General features: G+C 39.6%; 1 protein-coding gene across 1 annotated transcript; it reads left to right on the plus strand.

The window, feature by feature from the left end:
- Positions 1-527: 527 nt before the first annotated feature.
- On the plus strand, positions 528-22304 carry BBOX1 (gamma-butyrobetaine hydroxylase 1). Its single transcript, XM_066551626.1, has 8 exons — positions 528-557; positions 3091-3441; positions 5088-5202; positions 12742-12940; positions 16413-16518; positions 17406-17602; positions 18314-18480; positions 19601-22304. The coding sequence occupies exons 1-8, from the start codon at positions 528-530 to the stop codon at positions 19759-19761; spliced, it is 1326 nt and encodes a 441-aa protein (XP_066407723.1). The 3' UTR covers positions 19762-22304.
- Positions 22305-22532: the final 228 nt, after the last annotated feature.

Consider the following 22532-nt stretch of genomic DNA (forward strand, 5'->3'; position numbering starts at 1 on the left):
TTTACATACTCTCTAATGTAAGAAGAGTAACCCTAGAAAAAAAGAGCAAATAAGCAAGAGGCCATCTTCACCTAATCTACTAGATGTAGATTACATCTAGTATTTAAAAGCCCAGGTTCTTTTGTTCTTTCCACACACCACCAGCACTCCCTCTTCCTCCCAGGAGGCTGAAGTGGTTTTCAGGCAGCGTCTCCACTGCAGTGCTGTGCAGCCATGAAGGAAGGTGAGTACACGGGGCTCTGTGCCTTTATGGGGCATATTTGCTGTTGGCTTGTGAGGTAAGAGCATCAGACAAGTGTTTTTCTGCAGACACTGGCGCATGTGGGCACACAGTTTGTGGTGACTGGGAGTGGGGCTGTGGCCCAGCCTCATCCCCAGTGGCTCCAGCTGTGCAGGACAGGTGAGCAGCACTGACAGCAATGAGCCATGGGGTGCCCAGGGGTGCTCACCAGCTGCACAGTAACAGAGGGCACACAGGTGCAGTGCATGTAAGATGAAGAGTACAAAAGGCTGGATTAAAGAACAAGATGGGCAGACATCTGCAGCCTTCTGAAAAGGTACGGTGTGGCAGTGGGGGTTTGAAGAAGTTTAGTCTCTCCCTGCCTATTGTGGGGCCAAGGAATCAGCCAGCAAAGGAGTGGTTGCTCTCCCCTGGAGAGCCAAGCCTTGAATGAGGCGCACCTCAGTTAGGGTGAGGAACCTCTCCCGCACATGATCCTTTGCAGTTCTCTGTTAATTGTTGTACCCCATTGGATTTTCCCTTGTTACTCATCCAAGTTACATGTATCCCATTCATTCCTTGTTTCTCCCCGCCCTCCAGTTCCCCATATAAACCCCTGTTTTTCCCTGTGAAACCGGAGCTGCTGTCCCTGGCTCCCTTCACTGAGGCCCTGCTCTAATAAAGGCCTGCACTCTGTGGAACCTGCCACACAGTGCTCGAGCCTCTTTTCTCTCGGCACCGCTGCCGGGCTGAGAGCTGAGAATCGCTCTGCTGCCGGGATTGTGAAGAGCCAAGGGTCCTGTGTAGCCTAGTTCTAAACTGCAGCAAAGGAAAAATATTGAAAAACCATCTGATAACTCCAGTAGGCCTTTGTGAGTCAAAATACTGAAGCCCAGGACATTTTTTCGTGCACAAAGAGAGCTGGCAAGACTTTGGTCCTGGTAGCATCAATATGTTGCCCTGTGAGTTTAAGAACAAAACGAGAAGATACTTAATAAATATGCAATATTTGACATTGATAAAGTCATTGAAATACGTATGTAATGGCTTGTTGATTCAGGGAGCATCCCCTGAATTTTTCTGAATATGCAAAAACATTAGACCAGAGCTTTTCTAATTCTAGGATCTGTACACCATCGTTCTGCAGGACAGTATGCAGCTGGCTTTAAATAAAAGAGTATATCTATAGAAAGTGGTCTGGCTGTGAAAGGAGAGAGGAACTCTCACAAAACCCCGTTGCTAAAGTCATGTTTACAAAGCTTTTCCTTGCAGGGAGGTGGATTCTGTGTTTTCTATTCCATAGTATCCACAGCAGGGGTTATGGTGTATGTACTTTCATACTTTAGATTTTGAACATGGTTAGCAGCAGCTCTGGCTTTTGGTTTGTGGAATTGGTTTTGAGGTGTCTTTCTGTGAGAGACTGAAACATTATGGCTAAGGGCTCAAACATTGCTATGAAGGAATTGTTACCCTTTTTGGCAAAACTGCACAATGAAACTGTGACCACCAAAGCCCACCCTTTCCTGAATGTGCCTCCTGACTGGAACTTTGGACTGGGAGTTCAGCTGCCTAAGGGAACACGAGATAACAGTGACAGGATTGTCCAGTTACCTCAGGGCTAGGGAGAAGTAAACAAGGCTGGGGAAGAAGAAGGTATCCACAAGAAAGCCAGACCCAGCATCTGTCCTGAAAATGCACTCTGGCTGTGTCCAGGGTGGGGGAGCCCAGAGACTCACCTGCTGAGGCCAGGTTTGCCCTCACCCCAACCAAGGGGAGAGGAGGTTTCAGGGCTGTTGCATCATCTCTGGTCAGAGGGCATGGCAACGAAAGACAGCCAAGGTGACAGATCAAACTGAAGGGATTTTTGAATAGATATGTCTGACTATACCCTCTGTCAGTAACATATTGTGAAAAATGCCTATTTTACGGTTGGCTTTTTGCAAATATTGAAGTGAATATTATATGTGTTATGTTAGAAGGTTATGCTGTATTAATTTTCTTAAGTAGTGTGTTAAATATGGTTTTAGGTTATAACATAATTTTAAAATAGAAACTATGTATGTGGGATATTTTTTTTAAGAAAGGAATGAGGTACTTGCACCAGATAGCAGCCACAGGACGCCTAAATCTTTCAGAGAAAGAGAATTTATTGCTCCATTATCAGAATAAACAAATTTCTTCCTGCCTTGCTCAGCCCTGAAGATGCTGTTAGGATTAGGAGGAAAAAGTTGACACTGACCAGAGAGAATCCTTTGTTTGAATGGAATTCATGCATCATGTATGAGGTGTATGAATATGCAACAGGTCATTGTTTTTAAGGGTTAATCCTCTGTTAACGGGTGTCCTTTTTTGGGCTTATTTTGCCCAGAAAAAGGTACATGGACATCCGTGACTCTTTGTTTCTATTGTCTCATATCATCCTAATCCAAATTGTCCAAATTATTATTACTCTAATTATATTGCTATTTTAATAACCATTTTATTGTCATTAAACTTTTAACATTTAAAAAATGGCGTTTTTCACAATATAATGAATATTCCTGAAATCTAGGTAGTTGGAAGGGAAGGGAGAATCATGGTAACAGTGTCTTTGTGCTGTTCTTGCTTCTTCAGTAATAAGCTGCTCTTGGTGGTGCTTTAGGAGCTCCGTGACGGAGTTCCCTCTGATGTTTTTGCTATAGAACCCAAAAGGTAGAACCCACTATATAATATAATAATGCTTTTTATAACTCTGCCATATGCTTCTCCATCACCAGTTGTTGAAAATACAGACATTTCTCACGCATTTAATCGCGCTTAGACTTTCCCCTCTCTTTATTCTTTAAGTCAACGGCTTGAAACTCTGAAAAACAAACGGCAAATGGTTTCAGGAGCTCCATGACTTCCCTCTGACGTCTCCCGGTGACGTTTTGGCTACAGAGCGCAGAAGGCGGAGGAGGCGGCCCTGCGGAGCGGGGTCCCGGTGCGCGGGTGCCGGTGCGCGGCGGGGCTGGCTGAGCATGAGCGCGGCCGTGCGCACGGTGCGGGCTGCGGGCGGGGGCCGCTCGGTGTGCGTGCGCTGGGAGGACGGGAGCGAGAGCCGCTACCCGTGCGTGTGGCTGCGGGACAGCTGCCAGTGCCCGCTCTGCTTCCTGCCCTCCGCCGGGGCGCGCAGGCTGCGCCTCGAGGACCTGGATGTGGACATCGTGGCCAAGCAGGTTGCTCTGGCAGATAGCAAAAAGGTACTTGAAGGGAACCGTCGCTCACCCTCTCGTGAAAGTTGTCTAACGATGCTTATTAATCTGAATTCGAGACAATTGCAAGTCGCACTCTAATGGCAGTTTGATTGTTTGCAAACCTTAGCAGGTATTTGCAAAGCTTTCAGGAAGAATCGCATTTTGGGGAATTCAGATCTTTCCACCTTCATGTGAAACTTCACTGTATGGATGTTATGCAGAGGCTGCATAAACCCAAGCTTCAGCTTTTATCATATAATAATGCTTTTCAAAATTCTGCCATATGCTTCTTCATCACTAGTTGTTGAAAATACAGACATTTCTTGCACATTTAATCACACTTACACTTTTTTCTCTCTTTATTCTTTAAGTAAATGGCTTGAAAATCTGAAAAACAGATGGCAAAAAAATGATTTTAATCTATAACAAAATACCAGCTTTCAATGCAAAATAACCTTTATCTTGAGTGAACACAAACCAAAGTTAAAGCCAATAATCAGAATTGGACTAATGTCTGTATCCCTGTCTACTTATCTACACTAACATTTCTTCCTGCAAAATAGAAGGCTATCAAGCAAGAGAGGATAGGAGCTGCCCTCCTTATGAATGTCAACCTTTCCTGATATATAAAATCCTAGTATATTATTTAGATTTTCTTTATGTTTTATTAAAAACAGTTTGTGGCTCCTTTGGCAAACTAATTTCCTTGGTTTTTATACTTCAAGATGTTTTAAACATATTGAAAATGCAGCAGTCAGCCCTGGGTCAGATGGGGCAGCCTCGCTGCAGGGGCAGTTTGCAGAGGCTGACTCATGTGTGAGTAGCTCAGCCACAGGATAAGGGTCTCTGGTGAGGAATTCTGGGCTCCCAAGTTGATTGTAGACAAAACTAATGCAATGTAAATTCATTATTTCATCAGGAAAATTAGGAATTGTCTGCTTCCAGTTATATTCAGAAACTGATAAAAGCACAGCACTAATACTAAAATGATACTGATAGTGTTTTACCATCATGTGAATGAGCAGAGTCATGTGAATTGGGAAGTGATACCTATTCATCCACCTTAAAAATTCAGCTGTAGGTCTGTGCTAGACTGAGCTCTTTCAGTTCATGACAAGCAAAGCCATATGCTTTCTATCCATGTTTTTTTTTCAGGAATTTGAAAAACTCAACACTTTTTAAAATTTTATTTGATAGAGGGAAGACTTCAAAAGTAGGAGATGGATTTCTCTCCTAGCAAAAGGTCCTTGTCTGTCTTGTTCTTTTTCTTTTCTCATGACCTGTCAGTGTTTTGCAAGAAATTTTCGCTCTTCTGAGCTGGGGTGAAGTGCTCTCCCCAGTGATACGTGCCAGTTTTTACAATTCTCTTCTTTCTCTTAAGTGCAGCTCCCACAGTGGAAACTGTCCACACAAACCAGCAAATTAGGTCATGGGTTGAAATGAAAATGAACATTTATAAAAAGTGGCAGAATGTGAATGGTGTTTCAGTTGGGTTTTCATTACTTGTTTGTTATCATGCTTCAAGGAAAGTTTAACTCTGATATTATTGATCTAAGTATTACAATTTCTGCTGTTTCTAAGGGGTTTTGTTGTTCTAGATGATGTTTTTCAAATTTTTTTTTCTAAACTTACCTTTTCCTTTGTGTTGACAGATCTCTGTTACCTGGCCTGATGAGCACACAAGTGAATATGAAGCTGAGTGGTTGAAAAAACGATGCTTCTCTGAAGAAGCCAGAGCTGTCATGCGAGCAGATTTATTTTTGCCAGGTAGGAATCCATATCTGCCATGCTTGTGACAAATGCAAGGGGTTTGACACTGACAGTCCTGGCTGAGGTGCCTGTGTGAGGACCAGGTCTACCCAGCTGAAGCCGTGGCAACAGCCCTTGGTGCCCAGGGCCAGACTGTGCATGTGTGACAGGGACCTGTGGTAATCTTTTCCCTCTTCTACCTTCTATACCTGGGAGAAGTACAACTACTTGGGCTGCACTTACTTTCCTAAAAGCCTTCTCTTTCCAGAAAGTGTTAGTAGGTCTCATACATGAGCCATGGACCACCAGTGGTCTGTGACTATGCAAGTGTGTGAGTGCTGTTTAAACTATTTAAATTTTTCTAAATTTTTCTAAAAAGAAAGATTATTAGGAATTGCAAGGGAGTTAAAACTGAAATATTTTTTCCCCTTTTTCATGGCCTTCTTGTTAAAAAGTAACTGTGTAGCCTGGCAGTGTGTAGTGCTGAAGTTCAGGTTGTGTTTGCTTTGCTTCCCGTGCAAGTTTTAGTGGTAGACTGTCTTTTGATCACAAAGTATTTTGTACAACTGTCTTTGTAACATTTACCCTGTACAAATCACTTACCCTTTAAAGTGGATAATTATAAACCCACGAGGTTTGGCATGATGCATTTCATCATTACTTTGACAGCATTTCAGACTGAGCATGGAGGTGTGAAAGCTTGGAGGATGCCTGTGATTGCTCTTGACAGTGTTCCTGTGAGATCTGCTCTTGCAGAAAGCTGTGCATCTGTGTTCAGTGTTAAGACAGTATCTGTTAAAATAGGACATTATTGGTTTAAAAGATAAGAAATATCTCCATTCATTTCAGTGGATGTTGTAATAAACTCTTCATAGTTCAGAATGGATCTATTTTCCCCTGGTAATATAAAAGTTTCTATCTACTTTACTTTTGGCAAAAAATAAACTGTTGTGTTTACTATTTTGAAGAGTTTGGCATGCTTCCACAGTGAATATGGTGAAGATACAGACCTCATTCAGGGAGCCTAGACTTGATTTTTCAGATGGCAAGAACTTTTATTTGTGAAAATGAATATCCTATGAAAGCTAGCAGGATGTTTTGTAGTCTTCAAAGGGATCGACATAAATTACTTTGACTAATACCCAGGCAAAATAATCTAGATCTCAGGTTGTGTTCATTGGCAAAGGTATTAATTACTGAGATTTCAAAATTTCAGATGTAATGTTACCTTTTTCACCTATTATGAAGTCTTAACTGGCTGTGATTTGCCTTCACATGCATGCATTTGCACAATGGTTACCTTTGGCATCTAAATACAGTGCATGTTTTGGAAGCCAGTTCTCTGCTCTGCCACTGCTCTTCTCCATTGGGGCCATCCAGGTAAAAACATACACCAAAGATTTGTTTCATTCTTTGGGCAATGCTTTTTCAAATCCTGTTTCACATGGTTGGTCTGAAGAAATTGTGTATGAACATTACACCAATTAACTGGCTTTATTTAAGTGGCGTCATTCATCTCTTCCTCATGCTCTCAGACAATGATAATAATGAACTCCCTGGCTCATTATGATTGACACCTTCTTGCAGTTTTCCCCAGGTTTCAGTTGCAAAAAACAAGGCTGTGAGTTTGCTTCCTGGCTGTTTAAGATCTGTTTTTCATTGTATTTTTTGGTAAGTTTAGGACACACTTCCTTGTGGTGATGCACACTGCAAATTACATGCCCTTAAGCAGCTAACCATAGCCCAGCTGTATGATGTTACAGACAATGGTACAAAATGCCAGCCCTGCATGCTGCTTCAACAAAGGGAAATGCAAGCTTGCCAGACTGCTGTAGTTAAAGGTTAACCTTCACTGCTGACATTCACAGCTGAGGCTGGTTTTTTTTGTTTGTTTTTTTTTTTCTTTTGCAAGTGGTTATTTGCTTTTAGTGCTGCTTTAAAAAAAAAGTTTTTCCATCATAGTTTCTGATTCAAGAAACGTAGATGTCAGACATTGTTTCAAGCCCAAAAAGAAGAGTAGGTCAGATTTTCAGTGCATGATGAAGTGACTATAAATAGCTCTATGGCAGTATGTCAAGATTTCTCTTTTAAAACATTGCCAGATCCTCTCCATGCAATACGCAAAATCAAAATCTGCTATTTGTATATATGAGCCTTGTATATCAAGGCTCATTTCAGCCCAGCTTACAAGATGCTCCCAAAAGAGCAGCCAAAGAGCCATATTCCACTTCTACAGCTGTGGTGTCTCAAAGATACTCGTTTTTCTTTCTGTTTACTGGAGTTCTACACAGCAGATGTCACAGGAATGATTTACCATGTCTGTAATTCAGATGCTGGGGGTAGTAGAGGGTGCTTGTGAGACACACTGAGTAAGCCAGTATCCAGTATCTAACTCCATTGTGTTTGCTGAGGCTCATTTTCCAACATGCTGGCATTCCAACAATAGGATGGGGCTGGGGGGTTTGGGGGGTGGGGGTGGGAATTAGATAACATCACAATCATATTTTCCTGTTGGGTGAAAGAGAAGATTCTGCAGAGCTAGTCTGTAGTGGTACCTAATATTTTTAACCTTAGGTTAGGTTCATGTTTAAACAGCAGGTTTAAGGTTTCAAATGATGATAATTCTTTAAAATGTGATGATACTGAATGTTTATATCCAGCTCCTGTGGATATCTGTTTATATCCAGATTCTGTGATTTGCAAGTTTGAATCAGGATGTTAACAGCATCAATGCTAATTTCAGTTTCTCTGCTAGGTCCTGAGAGATGATAATTTTAGGAGGATGAAGTTAAAAGTAGTTCTTTACCTTAAAAATTTGGTCATTTGAGTTTATCCTGCAGTAATAACTAATAAGAGCTTAATAACAAGTACATATATGCCATATATGTATATGTTATTAAGTTATGTATAAGTTATGTATATGCCATATACATAACTTACAATACATCAAAAATACACTTGGCTTTCAACAAACATTAAAATACATGCTGTAGGCAAAACAATTTTAGATGAAGTAATTTACTCTAGTGGTGTCTAGACTTGCTTTTATTACTCCAGAAGATTTGATCAGCATTGTCCCAAGTTGTGTAGCAAATGCTGGATAATTCCAAGTGTTGATGCATGCACACCATCTGCAGGTACTGAACGAAGGGCATCTTCTCTTTTTATGCAAACTCTAATGTAGTTAGGACTAACCTGGTATGATCAAGAAATGGGATTTTTGTTTTTCCTTTCTTTTCCCCCCAAATTATTGTTCTGAAATGATTGAAAGAGGCATTAATTCTTTCAAAAGAGTTTCATTCTTCCCATTTTGAAAAGCACACAGATCTGGGGTTTTAGTAGTCATAATATAAATTATCCATAAAGATACAAAATAATTCTGTAAGACTTGTTTTTATCCTGTATGAGTTGTTCAGTTACATTTGCAGAGGGACCTGGGCAGGTTGGATAGATGGGCTGAATCCAGCAAGGTGAGCTTCATCAAAACCACAACAACCCCTGCAGCACTACAGGCTGGGGACAGAGTGACAGGACAACAGCCAGGCAGCAAAGGGACCTGGGGGTGCTGACTGGTGGCAGACTGAATGTGAGCCAGCAGTGTGCCCAGGTGGCCAAGAAGGCCAATGGCTCCTGGCCTGGATTGGGAATAGTGTGGCCAGCAGGAGCAGGGAGGTCATTGCTCCCCTGTTGGGCAGTGCCTGGAGTGCTGTGTCCAGTTCTGGGCCCTCACTTTAGGAAGGACATTGGGATGTTGGAGCATGTCCAGAGAAGGGCAACAAGGCTGGAGAGGGGCTTGGAACACAAGTGCTCTGCAGAGCAGCTCAGCTGTGTAGCCTGGAGGAAAGGGGGCTCAGGGGTGGCCCCATCACTCTCCACAGCTCCCTGAAAGGAGGCTGTGTCCCGGTGAGGCTCGGGCTCTGCTCCAGACAACCAGCGACAGAACAAGAGCACACGGACTAAAGATGCACCAGGAAGGTTCAGGCTGGACCTCAGGAAGAACTTCTTCCCAGAAAGGGAGATTGGGCATTGGGACAGGCAGCCCAGGGAGGTGGTGGAGTCACCGTGCTGGAGATGTCTAAGAAAGGCTGGAGGTGGCACTCAGTGCCATGGTTTAGTTGACAAGGTGGTGCCAGGTCATGGGGTGGACTTGATGATCACAAAGGTCTTTCCCAACCTTGCTGATTCTGTGATTTGCAAACATAAAGATTTTTAATTTGGCAACTGCAGCTGTGCTGTGCAAGTGAAACCTAAGGCTGTCCAGACACTAATGACTCATTCCTATCTTTTTTACCCCTTCAGCTTTCAGAGCATATGTTCTAATACTTCTGCTATAGTACAATGGAAACTGTATTTACTGCCTTAGCAGGGGGAAGAAATTGCTCTATGATGACATGATAAAACAATGAGGTGCTTGAGTGGGCTCCACCAAGAAATACTGCCAAAGAGTACAGTCCCTGTGCAGTTCAGTGCAGCTCCTTGAGAGGTTTTCAGGCTGAAGAGATTTTGTGAATAAAAATGGGTAGAAAGTTCCTGTTGTTTGGTATGTGGAAGAATAACATGCCATGGGAAGCATACAGTTTTCTAAGACTTTCAGGCAGCCTTTTTAAAAAACACTTTTAAATGGAAGAATGTAACTATCTGCACACCACAAGATCTTTTTTCCATTCTCTGAGTTTTGCTTTCCTGTCCCTTTTCCAATTAATTATGGACCTGGTAATCTGTCAAATTGTAAATATTGGACAACATAGAGCATTTTCATCCGGAGCCAAAGGTGTAAATGTTGCTTCTTTTAGCACAGACCTATGACTTTTCTCTCACCTGTTGCTGTTGTGCTCACCTGACTATGATGCTCTTTGGGACCAGTCAGGAGAATTCCTTCACTGTTTTTTGTTTTAAAGCAGTTTTTGTTTAAAAGCAGTTCATGTGTATATCAGACATAAGTGTCAGAAATTAGACTTCAGAACTACTAGAAGGATCAAAATTGGCACTAGTGTATTTAAATCAAGCTCTAAGAGCTCTCTGAAAAAAACCCACAAATACTAATATGTAAAGCATAAAGATTAAAAAGTCTGCTAGAGATCCTGTGCTAAAATTAATCATTTTCTTTGGGATATTCAGTATTAAATGGTGTGGTCACATTCATATTACCACTTGGAGCTATATGCAAGGTTTCAGCTTCTGGTGTATTTACCATGGTGTCACTATGGAGTACCCTGGCAAATGTGAAGGGGGAAAGGCTGCTCCTGCAGTAGCTCAAAGGCCAAGCTCTTGACTGCATCAGCAGGTCACTGAAGGGCTGGAAACTTGGAGCCTTTCTTCTCTGAAATTTGAGGTAGGATTGATACGCATTTGTGTACCAGCTTGCACCTTTAAAAAGAGAGACAAGCCTAAACCATTAAGGATGCTGGCTACTCTTGTCACTGGAAGGGAGTTCATATGAGAAAAATGAAGCTTTAGGGAAAAGAGTTGATGGCCTTGCACAGCAGGATTGAACCATATTTACTCTTTAGCTTTTTTGTTTTGTTGGCGTTTGGCAACTATTTTGGTTTGTTGGTGTTTTTAAAATGCAAAGTGGTAAAACATTAAAGAAAAAAAGCTCTTCAGTTTTAGTAGCTGTTTTAGGAGTATCGGTGTAGAGTTCAGTTTCGTTGACACTTTGCAATTTCCACCTTGTAGCAGTACTGTAGAGGTTAAATATCTCTTCAGTCAGCAGGCAATGTTATAGTATTATTCCCAAATACATTTCAGAGTCTGGCAAAGGCTAAATTCCCAGAAAAAAATATTTCTCTTCAAGTTAAGTGATATGAGAAACATTTTGAATTTAGCTTTGCCTCCCTTTGGCTCCACAGCTGTTTGGATGTGAGGCCAGAGGACAGGCACCAGTGCTGCAGGTCTGCTTGGGTGGAGGGTGGTGGTTCCACAGGGAGCTGTAGGGGTTGACAGGTTTGTCATGCCAAAATCCAAGGCAGTCCCAGCCTGCTGTGCTGAGCATGTGCTGCTCTGCAGTGCTGTGACAAAGCACAGGTCTGCAACAAAAGCCAAACTCACCAGAAAACCCAACACCACAGGCCATGCCCTGCTGCAGAAGGGTCATCCCATACCAGGTGAAACTTCTGGCAAGAGCCATTGGGAACTTGAACAAGAGAGCACTACAGTCCGTGTACCCTTGGAAGCCTGGGACTCCTGGAGCTGCAGTTCAATTCTAGGTGCATGTATTTATTTTCCAAAGTGAAGAAAAATCTATTGATATATTCCTTGAAATTCTACTTCTTGTTTCTGGAAAATTAGGAAAATATTTATTAGCAAGTCAGTAAGAAAACTAGGTGGGAAAAGATGAAACTTAAAATCTTCTGTTAGTTTTCACATGGTTATTCATCTGCTCTGTCTTTCAAAGGATTTTCTTAGCATATTTATACAACATACAAAATACATAAATCTATATAATTTCTTAACTTCTAATAGAGTAAAGGGAAAAAATTCCTATTTTATTTTTTCACCATCTTTCAAACGTGTGAAAAGATGTATATTAAGTTAAATACAGTGGAGTGGTGAGTAACTGGCCACGGAGTGGTATCAAAAAGAAATTTAATGATGTGAGATTATATGTCTCCTCAAGATTTACACTTTTTTATTTTGTGAATGTGTTACAAAATTGAACAGCTTGTTGAATCATACTGCTGCTTCTTTGAAAAACAGGTAGACCAGAAAGATGGTCTTTGTGGATAGGTCATATATGGGAATATGTGTTCTGATTCTTGGACCATCTCTAGGTAGCCTTAAACAGATGAAAGAAGAACACTACTGACTGAAAAATATTTTAACTCTATAGTGTCTGAGTTCAATTTTTTTTTAAGAGCACATTGTATTTTGTGCTTCCTACCTACTTCTAGAAAGAGGTAAAAAAGAAGCCCAAACCTGGTCTTCACATTTGTTTGAACTATAGTATATCCTTCAGTCACCAGGTAAAATTACCCAGAGTTCTCAATTCTGACAGCTCCTTGGAATTTGTAGTTTTCATTTGTCCTGTCCATTGAAGAGATGTTGGAATAAATAGAGATACAGGCATTTTATAATTGATGCCACCTGCATAATTTTACAAATGTTTATGTGGTCTCATTTCTAGTGTGTGATTGATGATTGGGCAAGTTATCTGAATATTAAAACACCAAGTAAGGTAGTTGTGATTTAAACAAAACAACTATTCTAGATAAAGTCTTTTCATGCTGTATAGTACACTCTTCTAAGAATAGCAGCTTCAGATTAAATATATAATAGCAAGGAAAAACGAATATGTCTTTACTGTAAGAATAAAAGCCCTGATTCAATATTTAAGAGAATGCTTGACTTAAACCAGTAATGTTTCAAGTTTTGCAAAAAAAACTAGAATCAATGCTAACTTTACACAAAACAAAAAAGAATTAGCATCTTTGTCCTTTTTACCCATTACTGTGCACTATCTTTGAATGTGTGTGTATGTTTGTGCATACAAGCCAGTAAACTGAAGAGTTTTGATGCTAAAACAGCTGAGAACTTGTTTATCTATTTCTTCCCTTTCAGAACATCAATACTGGGGCTCAGACCTTCAACTTCCCAAAATAGCTTTTGAAGAGATCATGTACAATGATGAAAGTGCATACAGGTGGTTGTGCACCCTCAAGAAAGTAGGAATTGTTCTACTGACGGGAGCTGCTACAAGGCAGGGAGAATTGATTAAACTTGGCCACAGGATTGGGTTCCTGCGTCTCACATTTTATGGGTGAGTTTGTTTTATAAAACCTTTGTTTTGCCAGTGTTGTAATCACCTCTAATGTTTTTCGTCTAAGCTTGTTATATCTCTTTTGAGGATTTATATGTTAAAACAAGGTGTATGGTTTTTTTCTCTATATATTAGAAAATTTGGCATCAAGTTCATAAACTGTAAAAGAAAATCACTCTGCTGTTACAAGTAGGGTATGTAGAGAAGAGCAGAAATAACACTAACTGCAGAGAGAAGGAAAAGTGCCTAAAACCAAATGCTGTTGAATATAGGGTAACAGTGAGAGAGACATACTTATCTGTACCATGAAACAAAACCAGGAATCTCCAATCCAGTCTCATTCTGAACACAGGAAGTTATCTCTTCTGAAACTTTTTCTTAGTCTGATTTTGAGTCATGGCTATAGGTAAGACTTTGATGATGGTATCGTGGCCGACCTCACCAAAAAAGATGGGCTGAGTACCCATTTTCCTGCTTTCAACAGAGTCTGCTCTGGAAAGCCATAGCCAATCCCAACAAGCAGAGTTCAGCTTGAAGGAGCACAAGCAGGCACTTGTAAATTATCCTTTTGATGCCAAGAGCTGGCAAACTGAAGCTCTACCTCTGCAAACACCTACTAATGAGCAGACAAACCATGGTGGCAACTCACATCTTGCTGAGCTGAAACAGTGACCTCCATCTAACTAAGAAGAAATGTTTGTTGCTAGTACTTACCATAATTTTCATCTCTGAAACAGAAGTTCAGTTCTTACTGGCATCCAGTTCTTGGGTGGCTTTTACAACTGTAATAAAATAATAACTTTGGGTTATTATTTCCCTGGTGTTTTACTGGGAGCCAAATACATGGCCTACAAAATATGAGAAATAAAAGGATAAACCTGGAGTTGGCAAACTTGCCAAATTAAACATTACCTCAACAGAACCCTGAATTTTAAACCAAAATGTAACAGCAATGAATATAATTCTAACACATGAAAGAAAAAAGCCTTTCTTCTTGTCTAGATGTCTGCTTGGTGTGACCTCCCTAAAATGTCATTGCTTTAAAAAGTGGAAACATTCTCCATATCAGCCATATAACAAAACCAAGAGTTTCCACATTTTTAATTTAACCTTTTTCTTTCCATTATGGAGACCCAAGTGCATTAATGAAGTCTCCAGTCATACTGCTATTTGTTTCTCCAACTCCTCAGCTTGTGAGACCCTGTGTTCCTCCTCTGTTCTGAAGCCTTGTCCAGTGCTTGGTGTGGTGTGAAGGCATTCCTTTGGGGCTGCAGCACTGCCATGGAAACAGCCAATCCATCAATGTCACCTGGAAGTCCTCAGTAGCAAGAGAAGGACATGTGTCCTAAATCTCATACGTATAAGACATAGACTTTTAATGAAGTGTAAGAACAAATGATTCAAATGTGGCTTCAGTTCCTAGCGCTGCACTTTGGCAGGACTAAGCAGGTGACAGACAGCCTGGTTTTCTACTGATGAAGACTGAACCCATGTTGCTATCTAATGCAAAAAAATTGCTACACCTGCTTGGTGCCAATCTTCCTACTCTATCAAACAGCCTGAACAATGGGCTTTGAAATCTGACCCTAATTATTAAACCACAAACCATTCCAACCCACTCTGCTCTCCTTAAGGCCCCAGAGTCCTCTGACATACCCTCACTACCTGTGCCCCCAACATGGCCAAGTTGATGCTTCAGCTCAGATTAGACTTAGACAAAGTGAGGTTGATTTTTCCATATGCAATGCTGAGCTCCCCATTAGCCTCTTTGACTTCAAGTCAGTAACTTGGGCTTTCAGCAAAGCTCACTGTGTGCAAGGAAAGCTCCTGGGGAGCAGCTTCCCTTGCAAATCCTTACAATACAAAAGCAACGACTGCTTTTACAAAAACTTCTGATGATTCTATAAAATATTATCACTCCAGCAATTTTATATATCTAAATAAGATGATTAAAATTTTAATTTTTAAAATTTAATCATCTAATCATCTAAATAAGATCTAAAATTTTAATTTTTAAAGTTTTAATCATCTAAATAAGATGATTAAAATGTGTTAAATTGTTTTAGAACCATCAAGTGACAACACAGCATATTGAATTAAAGATTGAGCAAATCTCGCTGCCTTCAGCTAGATTTTTATATTAATTACAGGAATTATAAGAAGGGGCTGGTTTTTGGCTGTCAAACCGTGGAAGTATGGTTGAAATTGTCATACTTGAGTACTGAGGTCATGTGATGATGGATACGTGCTGTTACTCAAGTAACGTACTGATGAATATGTGCCATACCAAATAATAAAAACTATTTCTCCTAGACAGTTAAACACATTTGCAAATACTCAAGAGGGTCTTCCCTCTGGAAATTGCAGAAATCTAATTTTAGCATTTTGCATAATTTCTGTACTAAATACCACTCCTAGAACAAAAGTATTTATATACTATATATAAATAATTTATGTGCATGTTCTTTAGCCTATTTTCTTTTTAAACTGTTATTAAGAAGTAAAACTAGGCACACACCATCTGGAACATATTTTGTCTATAGTATTCCACAAGGGAAAATGAGTTTCACAATTTCTTTTTGGTCACTGATGTGCGTGCAATTATATCGTCTCTGTATGGTAAATTACACTTTTCCAGACAAACATCTGGATCTATAACATGCATCTGCTGAGGATTGTCTTCAATCATGTGAACTTTGTGTAAACAAAACCTGTGGTTCTGGGTCTCAAATTCTCCTGCATGGTGTGGCACTCAAAACACATTTTGTCTGTGCAGCAGCATGAGGCATTCATGTCATTGTCATAGAGCTGTGACTTTTTTCACTGCAGTTGTCAGAAAACTTTTTCCTGAATTGTGCCAAATTCCAAGGGAGAAACTATGTAATAAAATAAACAGAGCTAGTTCTCAACAAGGATGTCATAAAAGGGAAAGAAGTTTCAAAGTCTTTCATTGAGACATTTTTCTCCAGAAGCAAATTTTCACCCTACAGGAAAGATCCCCCTGTAAAAGATACTCTATATTTTCTAAGATTATGAAGCCTTAAAAATAACTTCTGGGGAAAATTACATGGCCTTTACAAGTTCTGCATTTCACTGATAATGTGCTCCACGTGGCAGTGGTAAAGTGAAAGGTTGATAAAAAGAAATGGGCCAGCTTCTACTCACTTATTTCTGAAGCATCATTAGTAGGATGATTTCTACTGGCAGAAGCCTCTTGGTTAGTGTCTTCAGCTGGCCTTTGCCACCACTGAAAAGCCATCCTTCTTCTAGGTACTGTCCTGATGCCAGATGTCCCTTGTTTTATTTATCTGGAGGGACACTGCTAAATCCTTATTTCTTTATAATGTTACAATATTTTCATGTCCAAAGATGAAGTGACTGTTGTGCTGTGATTTCACAGTTTCAGTGTGTCCTGTCTGGCATGTGGGCTGGATGTTCTAACGCGTTTTCTCTTTTCCTTTTCATTATAAAGACCGACTTGGCAAGTGCAGGACAAAGCAGATGCTAACAATGTAGCATACACAACTGAGAGACTCTGCTTTCACACTGATTACCCTGCTCTGCAGCATCCACCTGGGGTAAGTTGAGTTTACTGACTTTTTCACTCCACAAAAGGAGAAAGGGGAATGGTCTTGTAGTGTGAAAAATGGTTAGTGATCAGTGGCTCTGAATTTAGTCTTAAAAGAGCAGTGTAAAAATATCAATATATTATACTGCATATGCTGATCTATATACACATGGCATACAATTTATACAGTATGATATAAATTCAGCAAGTCTCCCATATACCCCATAATTTTTAAATTAAATTCACAAAGTATTGAAAATATTGCCACACGAGGAAACTTTCAGGTCCTTTATATGCTGTGAGTACTGTTCTCATTACTTTACAAAAGTTAGGTGTCTAAATGCTATAGTCAGGTTGTGACATTTTATGACTCATCTCTTCAGCTCAGGAGGGTAACAGAGAAAGAATTACAATTAAGATGGTATGTTCTGTTTTCTGTGAATTGGTAAAAGATAAATACTTGTCTGCCCTTTCATGAAAAAAAATCAGGGCCCTTCTGTAAAACTGGACAACCACAGAAAAGATGTTTTCACCTGGTTCCTGTCATATCAAAGTGTAATCCACATAACTCACATCATTCCAGAGAACTGGAAAGTAATAGGAAGAAAAAGAGGGACTCAAAGGAAAGAAGCAAGACCTCTTTGCCACTGACTCACGGGTTGCAAGCATTAGAAGATGTCCCAATGGGATGGATTTATGAACATGCTATTTTAATTTTCTGCCTTTGTGATACTGGTGGCAGAGTGTTGTGAGCTGCAGTAAATGAGAGCTCAGTCTGTCACTGGGAAAAAACCAAACAACCAGAATAAAAGAACCACAGATGTGAGAGAACTGATACTAATAAGCTGTTAAATATGCAAGCCAATTATTTTTTAAAGAGCTGTTAATTCCTTCCAGGTTCAATTTCTTCACTGTATAAAGCAAACAGCTGCAGGAGGTGAAAGTGAAGTTGTAGATGGATTTCATGTATCCAACAAGCTGAAGAAACAAAATCCTGAAGCATATCAGATCCTGTCCTCTACTGCTGTAGACTATACTGATGTTGGGGTGGATTACTGTGATTTTGCTGTGCACTGTAAACAAAGAATTATAGAGTGAGTAGTTTCAACAACGCCTAAAAAGAAAATCCCTGTCATCTGGTGGATGATGTGTCGGTAGGAAAAGGTCTGCTCCTGCCACCTTGTGGGAAAACACTGGTTTAACTTGGTCTGTAGTTCTAGGTTTGGGTGGAGTTTAGTGGTTGATTGGTTGGGATCTTTAGTCTGTTTTTTTGGGGAAATGTGTGACTTGTTCTTTGCATTGTGCCACCTACTTGGTTTTGCCACACACAAACAAGAAGTGGTGGTAATTAGAGTAACTCCTAGGCACAGGCACGGGTTAGCAAACAGCCAAATGCCAGCCAATGTACACATATATATCATGCCAAGGAGAGGTCATAAATTGAAACATTTAGATTAAGAATTATATACTATTAGAAGATGAAATGCAAATGTTCATATTCTTTTCTGATTTAAAAAAAAAGTTTATGATTTACTAAAAAAAGTTTACAATTAAAGAGTATATAATACAGATCTTTGAGCAAATTAAGTCTCTACAATTTTTCCTGGTTATCCCTTTTCCTAGTTAGTCTTAATTAGCAAAATCCAATCCAATATCAATCTGAATTTTACTATAGAAACATACTGATATTCCAGCAGGAGAATTCAGTTATTGTTTAATCATCTTGAACTGTTTGAGAAACAACAGAATACATTCCTTTTTCTTTTTTCCTTTCCTTTTTTTCCCCTCTTTTCTTTGTTTTATAGCACGGATTCCAGAGGCCAAGCAATTCGGATCAATTATAATAATGCAACAAGAGACACAGTGTTTGATATACCAGCTGAAAAAGTGAGGCCATTTTATGCAGCTCTAAAGGAATTTAATGATTTATTGAACAGTGCAGAACACAAGTTTACTTTCAAGATGAAACCAGGTCAGTAAGTTCCTTCTCCTCACAACAATTTTTCACATGTTTTTCCTGACAGTCAGAATACTTGAACACTGCTAGCACTAGTACTGAGAGGAACTTCAAGTCTTTCAATCACCTATTTTATTTCATACTGCTTTCTTGCATTCATCTTGTAGATTTCTTTTGCCATTGTTACACTATAAAGAAGAAAAAAGTGGCAGGGAGGAATAGTCTACCTATAGATTAGCCAAATGTATCTCTAAACTAAATACAAAACAGCATTTTATGCTACATAGCATATTGGAAATGGATGTATCAATAGCACCATAGATTGGCAATCCTATGTGTGATATCATGTGTGGCCTTAATCTCTGTTCTTTCATCCCTCAGCATTAAAATAAATATATGAATCTCTCAAGAGATATTACAAAAGTAAATTCATCTTTGTATCTGACTGCCTCAGATACTATGGTACTTGTGTCTAAAATGTCTGTGAGGAAATTAATCTCTCTCCATTGGAAGCAGACAATAAAATAATGAGTAAGATCACATTAATGGAAAAACAAAGTGCCTTACATTACATTAGTGGCATACAATCCATTTTGTTGATTAATGCAAATGGTGGTAGGGGGAATGAGGAGAAGACTGTGAGTTTATTTCATTCGAGATGTACCATAATGGAGACACACAAGAGAGAAAAATGAAATTGGTATTCTAGCATTAATTATGCAATTTCCTAACTCTCAGTGTTTTAACTTTGTTCTCATGTAAATCTCTTAACAGGGATAGCATGTATGTGTATAGTACAACTGGTACTAGACTGCTCAAATAAAATGTATCCTAGTGGTTTTTACACATTTTATTTCACCTCTATGGATCTGCATTCTCCTCAAGGCTTGATTTTCTCAGTATGCACTCCTCTACCACCCTGCTTTTTAACTCCTCATTATACAAGAAATGAAAGAGGTATCAAAAGGGAACTGGCCTCTCTGGTTGAGAAAGCTAAAATTTCTGTGTTGTTGCTGTGTATCTCCAGCTGTTAGTCTTCCTCACTAACTGTTGATATCAATCTTTCTCTGTGGTTTTTTGAAGGAATCTACTGTAACATTCCAACTACTGACCTTTGTGCAATCTCTTTCTATAGGAGATGTACTGACATTTGATAACTGGCGTGTGCTCCACGGTCGCCAAGGCTACCCACCCTGTGCAGAAGTGACACGGCACCTGGAAGGTGCCTATGCAGACTGGGATGTAGTCATGTCAAGGCTCCAGCTCCTCAGGAAAAGGGTCCTGGAGAGGGATTGACCTTTCTCCTAACTAGAATGAGCAAAACGTAGATTATCTAACCTCAATCACAACAGCAATATTAAAAAAATGAGTCTTCTTTTCAGAAACTGACATCACTTTTGACAAGGGCTTGTCATAGAACAAGGTGAAGGCTTTGAACTGACAGAGGGTAGGGTTTGATTAGATATGAGGGAGACATTCTTTACAGTGAGGGTGCTGAGGCACTGCAGCGGGTTGCTTGGAGAAACTATGGCTGCCCAGCCCCTGGAAGTGTTCAAGGCCAGGCTAGGGGGGCCTTGCAGCAACCTGGGACAGTGAAAGGTGTCCTTGCTTATTGCAGAGTGGGTGGAATGAGATGGTCTTTAAGGTCCCTTTCAACCCACACCATTCTATGAGTCTGTCATAAATATATTTCTGGTTTCTATAAGCTGAGAAACATTTTGTTCATATGATTATGTTCATATAAATTTTGTTCAAAATTTAAAATTTATCTGTGCCCTGGTCTTTGAATCTAGGAAATACATTCCTATGTCTGTAAGTTTATGTGCTTTTATAAAAGCAGTGTGCAAAGTGGCTTGAAAGATTATCACTTCACTGGACTGACTGCAGATCACAATGCCTTCCTTTGCCTCTACATATCTACCTGCCCTCCCAAGAAGGCCTGAAAGGTAAAAGGAAAATAGTATCATTAACTAAATTTTGTTATGAATGGGCACCTTTCTTTATTTTCAGACTTGCATTCTTAATTGCATAGATCAAAACTAAAATTCACTATCAAAAAAAAAACAAACAAACCCCACAACATTGCCATGATGCTATTTTTAAATACACACCTTTCTAGGTAGGACTCTGCTGTAATACATGATGTCATTGAACAGAGGCTGTATTCTCTATATCCCACTGCACATGTTTTGATTATCACAGCCACAAATAATTTTTCTTACATGCCCAAGTCTGTAAGCTCAGAAATCATAAACCTACCAAAGAATGCATCATATTAATGCTCCTCTGCATTAGGAAGATAAATCACTCTCAGTGTAGAGGTCACAGACAGGATCAGAAATCCTATCAGAAATCCTAATGTAGAGGCCATGTACAGACATAAGGTCTCTACAGCAGATTTCTGAGTAAAGTGAAAAGTAAGAATGCTGATGATGCTTGGTGGCTAGAAACTACAAAGCAGAAGTGGCTATTGGCTTTGGATGTGACAGAAATGTGGCAACTAAACCCAAATCCATTTTTGTTACACCCACCTCCAATAGGTCTTTAGGATGTTTTCCTCTACTCAGTGTGATTTTTATTCAGAATCCAATCTAGAAATGACTGCAGCCAAAGTAGTGGAGTTCTTTCCCTACATTCAAATGCCAAATGGAAAAAGAAAGAATTTTAAAGTACTTGTTTTCATACTCAACAACATGTCCACTGAGTTTATTTTTCACTGTTCTTATAGCTGCAGAGTTAACAGGATGCCTCTCACCATGCTGTGAGCTGGACAAAACAGCCACTCTTCCACCCCCAAATCCTTCTGTTCAACTCTGTATTTTCAAACTGTCCCTTCCAAGTCAAATAAATCCTAGTCTCTTCTTGGAAGGGTAACACAATAGAACTACAACTACAGAATTAAATAACCAAAGAATTAAAATTAGGCCAAGTTCTATGGAGCTTTGAGCATCCTGATTTAGTGGATGGTTGTGGGGGGATAGAATCTAAGAAAATAAAGATAGTGCAAAAGATGATCTCACTCTGAGGATTGCAGCTGTACTAATTACCAAAGATTAGGAACAAGCCTGCCCTTAACAGGCCACAGCTGTGTCCAATGAGGATCAGTGCTATAAAAGAGTGGGTTAGCTGGGTGAGAAGAGAGTTGGAGTTTGTTGGCCGTGCTGTGAAGACAGTTGGAGTCAGTGCTGTGAGGAGCTGCCCATGAGAGACCACGAAGAAGATATGGAACTTTTGCAATATGATGACAACAGACAGCGTTCCTGCCCATGGCAGGGGGGCTGGAACTGGATGGCCTTTAAGGGCCCTTCCAACCCAGTCCACTCTATGATTCTATGACCTAAAATCAGCCTGCAAACACTTCCATACCTCCTACTCATCATTTAAGAACAGATATCAGCTGAATAATTAGCTAAAACTCAATTAGGCCTTTTTGTCATAGGGCAGTTTGAATGTAGTCCTCTTTATTAAATAATGAAATGTTAATGTCAGAGTTATGACCTCATTAAATAGTCTAACAAAATTGGGGTTTAGGGGTAATTAAATCCCTCAGTGCCTTCTTTAATAATTAATTCTAGAAACATGAGGATTTTTTTTTTTTTGTCTTTGCAATAAAAGAGGGAAAAGCTGAGGAAAGATTAATAGCTACATTCATAATGCTCTGCAGTAACTGTGTTATTTTCCATATAAAAATGGAGTGAATGTTGCAATTTGTAACTGTTAAGACATCTTGTGCTTTATACGAGTCATTAATAGGGAAGAGATATTTTCCACTTGTATTCTATAGTTTTCTGCACACTTTAATTCAAATTTCTTTTTATTAAAAGCTTTTATGGAACTGATTGCTGGTTTGGGCTTGTATCTAATCTCACACATAACATCTTGCACATGGATATAAAGTCATTATTGTTAGTTACAAATAACTATTAGTAGCTAGTAACTGGTAACTATTATTAGACCTGGATCCATTTACATTTGTCCTGTATACTTAACATACAGTTTAAATATAACTAAACCCATCGCTTTGAGCAGAATGGAGTACAAATAATGGTAAAGACTGTTCATCAGTG

This window comes from Molothrus aeneus, chromosome 6 (genome assembly GCF_037042795.1).
Source record: "Molothrus aeneus isolate 106 chromosome 6, BPBGC_Maene_1.0, whole genome shotgun sequence".
NCBI classification, from domain to species: domain Eukaryota; kingdom Metazoa; phylum Chordata; class Aves; order Passeriformes; family Icteridae; genus Molothrus; species Molothrus aeneus.